Below are 6,767 nucleotides of genomic sequence, written 5' to 3'. Positions count from 1 at the left end.
TGTGAGAGAGTTCACAATTACTCCACCATCTCTATAAACAGTTATTTCAAAAGCAAACACCTCAGTGGGAAAAATGCCCTTATCAGCTGGACTATAGAATTTAGAAAGAGAAGAGCCCATGCCTCTGTTGGAAAATAAGAACAACTTAAACTTCTGGAAATGACTTCACAGCTTGGAGCCCAGGAATGCCTATTTTGGATTAAATTGTCTATTAATTAAACTCAAATGATTTAAACATTCATCACCTTGCATTGCAACTCACAGGAAACACAGACAACCAAAAGAGTCTTGCAGTTTTGCGTAAGGAGAAAACACATACACCGCCCCCCCCCCACACACACACACCCCAAGGCACCCGCGATGGGTAGAGCCTGCCCGGGCCCAGCGGAGGCGCTGCGTCCCGGCGCGTTGGCAGTTGGCGACCCCCCTCGAACCCCCCCTCTGCTGCAGGCGCCCCGTGGCCTTTGGAGGCTCGACCAGTCGGCTCCAAATGTTTTCCATATTTGTTCAGCCTCCGTAATTCGAATACCAGGGCCGGCTGGGCCCGCCGCTCCCGCAGCCGCCCGCCCGCCCCCGCAGCCGCCACGGGCAGGGACAAGCAGCCCCGCGGCCAGCAGAGGCAGGGGGGGCCGCCGGCCGCGGACGCCGCCAGGCCCGACGACATGGGGCCGAAGAAGAAGGGCACGGGGGCCCCCCAGGAGTGCGGGGAGGAGGAGGCCCGGACGTGCTGCGGCTGCCGGTTCCCGCTGCTGCTCGCCCTGCTGCAGCTGGCCCTGGGCATCGCCGTGACCGTGGTGGGCTTCCTCATGGCGAGCATCAGCTCCTCCCTGCTAGTCAGGGACACTCCATTTTGGGCTGGGATCATTGTAAGCACCGAGTCTGTTTTTGCCTAAGCGCGTTTGCCAAACAGGAATGCAAAGCCGCATGAGGTCGAGTTGAGACTAACCCAGCTGCATGTGCCCTTCCCCAGGTCCACGCCTCTAACTCGCGCTCCGCTCGGTGACCGATGCGGCGCACTTGGCTTTGGCTGGACGCGGTGGGACTCGCGCCCGCTCCTGCTTGGTGCTCCGAACGCCTCCGCGGGCCCGACTCTAACGCTCTGCAGCCGGGGAGGGAATCTCAAAGGCTGCTGATCTGGGTCAGACTGAACAGACTCGGTAACAGAAGATTCCCTTGGGCTTTGCCTTATCTTGTTCCCCGCACCCCACCCCTGGCCCTAAATAAGTAGCAAAAAGTGAAGTAAGTTCGTTTCTAGTAAAAGCAGGTGAGGAAAAAGCCTGGACTTGGAGTTGCCACACTGGGTAGTATTAATTTTATTCTCTAAATCGAAATTCCATTAGTAAGTTTTACTAGGTAATGTGCAAAGGCAGGAAATGCAAATACAGCAAGCACAGCCTTAAGCCACTGGAGCCTAAAGTGGGATAAACCCAGGGCGCTGGCCGTGGCAGAAATATATTTGGGAGTCCCGCTATTTGGATGTACTTTTCTAAGCAGAGCACTGCTCAGCTGTTGGTGGGTGTTGAAACATGTGGCATACTTGGCTTGATTAAATGAATTCTTTTATGTAAAACGGGAGCCATTTATTGAACACCTACTGTGTGCCTGCCCAGCTAAAGGCCATATATATATAAATATATATATATGTATGTATGTATATGTATAGTTTCTAATCCCCACATCATCCTTACAGGATAGTTATTATCATTCTCATGTCTCAAATGAGAGAACTCAGGCCAGACAGACACACCCAGGGTCATGGGTTGGCAAAGCATTCAGCAAGGTTGATTCCTTTTTACACCAGACTCTTATCTTCATTTTCCTCATTGAGCCACGCTGCCACCCACATTTTGGTTTGTAATTTTTAATATTATGCTATATTACAGTGCCTTGATGCTTATTAAACTCTCTCACACATTATTTCATTTGACCTATGAAACAATGCTTTCAGGTGGGAATTGTTATTCCTCTTTGGACATGAGGAAACAGGCTAAGAGAAATTAAATGACATTCTCAAGCCCAGAGATTAAATGTGGCAGAGTTGGGAGAGACTAGAAATGACACTTTTGATTCCTAGTCTCATATTGCATCATTTCTGCTATTACTGGCCACAGGAACTATAACTCATAGAACAGCCCTCAAAATCATTTTGCATCAGGGACAGACATTCAAGACACCTGATACATATGCATCAATGCAGGTATTTTCTAATTAAGAGTATTTGAATTCACAAATGTTTGCAGAGTAATTTAAAACTTTTAATTTTTGTACTAAGAATTCCCATGAAATTATCATGATTGGAGTTTTCGAAATCAAGTGATTTTAAAAATAACTTTTCACTAAGATATACTAGGTATTTTAGTCACCTCAATGATTGTCAACATACTCAGGGGGAAAAAAATGTCTGTCCTTTAAGCCTGGGTGGATTAAAAGGAAATGGGAATGAAGCTCTTTCATTCAGCATTTTTGAATATCATTTGCGAATGTGTTTCCTGTCCTTTCTTTATTGCAACTTCAAAAAGTCCAGCACCAAAGAAACAAACTATATGGGGGAAGAAAACTTGTTTTAATGTTTAAGGCATGAACATACAACTCTGAAATTTCATGAACTAAAGCTCCTTTGGGATATGATGTTCCTAATTGCCCTGGAAGCTTCCTGGGTGTGGCACAAAGGGTCTTCTATACAGCCAGGTCTCTGTTCTTTCTGGTTTTCTTTTTTATAATCTAGGATTCATTTGAAGTTTGCTTTCAGTAGGTAGTCCTGATGACATCTGCAATCTTAAACTTTCATTCAACAGAGAACCTATGCAGAGCAGAGCAGCTGGCAGGGATGTCCTGAGACTAGTGAGGAGGGTCTCTGAGAAGCTGGGCCTGGAACAACTCTCACCCCTGCAGGGCCAGAGCTGTGGGCAATGTGTCACTGTGTCACACAGACACCATGCTTGTCCTCACCAAGCTGTCTGTGGTTGGTCACAGGGCACTCTTCCAAGCTTTCAGGGAAGGGAAAAGATAGCGAGGCAGATGGCGAGGTGCAGATGTGTAAACACTGCACCTGGTGCTGAGCCCTAGCTCACCATGAGTTGCTGAATAACTCTGGACACGTTACTTACCTCTCTAGGTTTCCATTTCTTTACTGATTAAATCAGAACGGTAATCATAATTCCTACCTCTTAGGGTTGCCTTGAGGATTAAATCAACGAATGCATGCAAAACACTTAGAACAGTGCCGGTGAGTGGTTAAGAGTCAATGAGTTAGCTCTGTTTATTAGCTGCTAGGGACGCAGTCACTGGTAGTGGAACTCCTCAGAGGCTAAGTGCTTTCGTTTCATCTCTATTCTTGCAGAACAGTCATTTTTGATTCGATACCTTTCCCAGACCAGTTTGAGCTCTGAAGGAGATATCAATTTGGCCATTTCACCTGTCTCTGTTCTCAGCCAAATGACTATTTAGCAATCTCAGTGATACTAGGTTAGTCTAGTACTTTCTGAATCTCTGGAGGTTTATAAAAATGAACTTGGAGGAGAGTGGCCTCCTTAGGGCTATTTTCTTTTTGGGATACAGTGTGATTCTGGTCTGGTATATCCTGCAGGGAATACTGAAAAGTTTGCCCCGTTCTGGAGACCCAGCAGACCAAAGAAGTTCAGGCCAATCCATGGGGCTAGGCAGAGCCACACCAGCTTCCAGGATGTAGGCTGAATCCCAGATGACTGATGCACCTGGCCCACCTACAACTTTACATGCTTCGCTCTTGTATTTCCTTTTATTCTGGTTGCCTCTTATCATATGGGAGTTGCTTCACTTTACAAGGGCTGCTATCCCTTTAACTTGGGATTTGGGCATTGCCATTCTCATAATAGAACCTGGGTAGGTGGATAAATCCACCTAGGTGACTTCTCCTTGGCCAGTGTCTGAGTGACTTGATGAATATTCAGTGAACTTCTGGTTACAGAATGAAGAGGCCTTTGGTGATCTGTGATCAGAGATTTATGTCCAGTGGGAGTTTAGGAAAACAAATAGTTTATTTCCTTTTTTTCTTTTCTTTTCTTTCTTTTTTTTTAGAGACAGGGTCTCACTCTGTCACCCAGGCTGGAGTGCAGTAACACAATCATAGCTCACTGCAGCCTCAAACTCCTGGGCTCAAGCGATCCTCCTGCCTCGGGCTCCAAGTTGCTAGAAGTACAGGTGCACACCACCATATCCAGCTAATTTTTTTCTTTTGTAGAGATGAGGGTCTCGATATGTTGCCCAGGCTGATCTCAAACTCCTGGCCTCAAGCAATCTTCCTGCCTCGGTCTCTCAAAATGCTGGGATTCCATTGTGTCAGGCCACAAATAGGTTATACTATCCATAAATGTGACTCCACTCACCCCCACTCAGAGAGATGACTGAAGCCCTTTTACTATAGCTACAAAAGATTCCTGTAAAGGAAAAAAAAATAGAATGGAGCAACTGTGGAGACTATGAAACCTGTAAAAGTGCTGTTCATCTCTTAAAATTCTTTATAGATGGTTTGAGGGTTGTAAGTCACAACACAGTGACAAAACAAAGTGACATAGCATCTTTGAGGATGCACTTGGCTAAGGGCACAGGATCCTAGGAAAGCGAAGTTTGTTCTGCATTTTATTCTATTAATGGCTTGAGTAGCTAAGTCAGATAGGTATTCACATTTGCTCATCATTGTGGAATTCATATTGATGAAAAATGTGTATGGATTGAAAGAATCTTAAGAACTTTGGGGACTTCTTACTCAAATGAATACAGTTTTGGCTTAGGTGAAGCATTACATGTTTGAACTTTAGCTTATTCTTCTTCATTCAGTAACATTGGTGGAGGGTGTCTGTCACGCCAGGCATTGGTCTAAAAACACTGAATAATATACCTGGAGGAGAGCTCCAGATACTGATGGACAAGTGCCCTTATCATATCTGACAGTAATGAATACTTCCGATTAGAAAATTTAACCTACACAAATATTTTTAAAGCCCATTTACCTTGCAGAGTATTTCATTTGCAGTGATTTATTTGCTTTGGCATCTCTACTCTGAAGTCAATTTAAGAGCAAACTCTTGCTTCTCCTCTCCAGTGGGGATGTTTAGTATTTGTTAGTCTCTTGGCCCTTGTAGGGAATAGTTCCATGGAAAGTGAGAATTTCTTTGCCTTGTTGTACTTTTTAGCTTCCCCCACTCTCCCTCCATTGCTTCCATACCCCACCCCCTGGGGAAAAAAATACCCCGAGTTACATACCGCATTAATAACGTTAGAAAGTTTAAGGCAAGGGCTTAAAAGAAAAGAAGAACATTTCTGTTATTTTATGTCATTCATAAAACTCGTCATATAAATCTGTAATGATTACAAGTCCTGTCAAGAATTTTGATAACAGTTTTCATATGTTAACTTTCTCTAAGGAATTCAAATTGCAAGTGTATTCAGATTTTTAAAATCTATTTTAAGTCTTGACTTAATGGAAGGGAAAATTGGGTGGTTATTTATTTTAAAACAGAATCTACTGTAAAATTCACAAGTAGACATATGACAGATAGCAAGTAAGGAACAGATACAGTTATTATCCATAATTTATAAGTAGGGAAAGCAAGACATAATGATTTAGCTAAATGGTTTGATCATTGTTATGAAAAGAAAAAAACGAAAGAGAGAAAGGTTTGGCATGGGGTTTTGGGTACACCCTTCAACGGGTCAGGAAGCTAAAAGTGGTGTCAGTTTTCGATAAAGGAGTATTGACATTTGAAAATTCTAATCTGGAATTATATTTTTAGGAATACACTGCATAGTAATACATTATTCCTCATATTGGGACTTTAATATGCTTCCAAAACCTAATGTAGCGTCTCTGGTACCACTGGGAAATAATTTTTATTATAGCAAATGTCACAGGGTTGTTAGGAACTGAGGAGTGATAATTACATGGCCCAACTCAATCTCCATTGAATATGTATAATAAATAATGACAGGAAAATCATCTCATAGGCACATGAAGTTCTCATAGTACGTACAAAAATGGAATGTAATTGAATTAGTGTGGCAAAATAAATTAATTTTAATAAGTGTAGGAAAATAAAGTGGAATATTCAAGAATTTGGTGAAATGTTTGCTGAAGAATTTCAGGAATAGAATATGAATAAGGGAGGTTAAGATTGAACGAAATCATTAGATGCTTAGAATCACCAGGAGAAATGTGTTTTCACCTCTACTTACAGCCACATTTGAAGCCAGATATGCCAAGGTCAAGGCAGTGCTTTTATAATGAGGAAATTGTCCCTAAATCTTGTTTCTTTTTTTAAAAGTAAATGGCAGGTCAATCCTGAATTGTGGATATATTCAACTCAGAAGGTTAATCTCTGGAAACTCTTGAAATGTCAATCATCATTTTGGTTTTAATTTTTTATGATAAAAACACTAGTGCATAGAATTTTGGGATGATCAAATGAAAAATAAAATAATTTATTCTCTTACTTTAAGTATGCTATATATTCACGGGACTACCATGTATCCCTTGACACATAATGGATACTCAGTAAGTGTTGAATTGAAGTCTGCTTATTCTGTACTTGCCATTAGCAGAGCTTCTGTTTGAATTTGCAAATGCCTGTTTTTAAACTATATACAGTAGTCTCTTGATATCTGTGGGAGATTGGTTCCAGGACCCCCTACAGATACCAAAATTCACAGATGCTCAAGTCCCTGATATAAAATGGCATAACATTTGCATATAGTCTAACACATCCTCCCATATATTTCAAATAACATCTAGA

General features: G+C 42.4%; 1 protein-coding gene across 1 annotated transcript in view; it reads left to right on the top strand.

The window, feature by feature from the left end:
• The first annotated feature begins 534 nt into the window (after window positions 1-534).
• The window catches only part of SSPN (sarcospan), a 31,687-nt gene continuing 25,454 nt past the window's right edge, over window positions 535-6,767 (top strand). The window contains exon 1 of the mRNA XM_045554172.1: window positions 535-866. Within this exon, the coding sequence (XP_045410128.1) occupies window positions 663-866 (204 nt within the window). The 5' untranslated portion in view covers window positions 535-662. The remainder of the gene's footprint in view (window positions 867-6,767) is intronic.

This window comes from Lemur catta, chromosome 6, assembly GCF_020740605.2.
Source record: "Lemur catta isolate mLemCat1 chromosome 6, mLemCat1.pri, whole genome shotgun sequence".
Taxonomy (NCBI): Eukaryota; Metazoa; Chordata; class Mammalia; order Primates; family Lemuridae; genus Lemur; species Lemur catta.
Note: the sequence above shows the minus strand (reverse complement) of the source record. Positions and strands in the feature narration are given on the sequence as shown.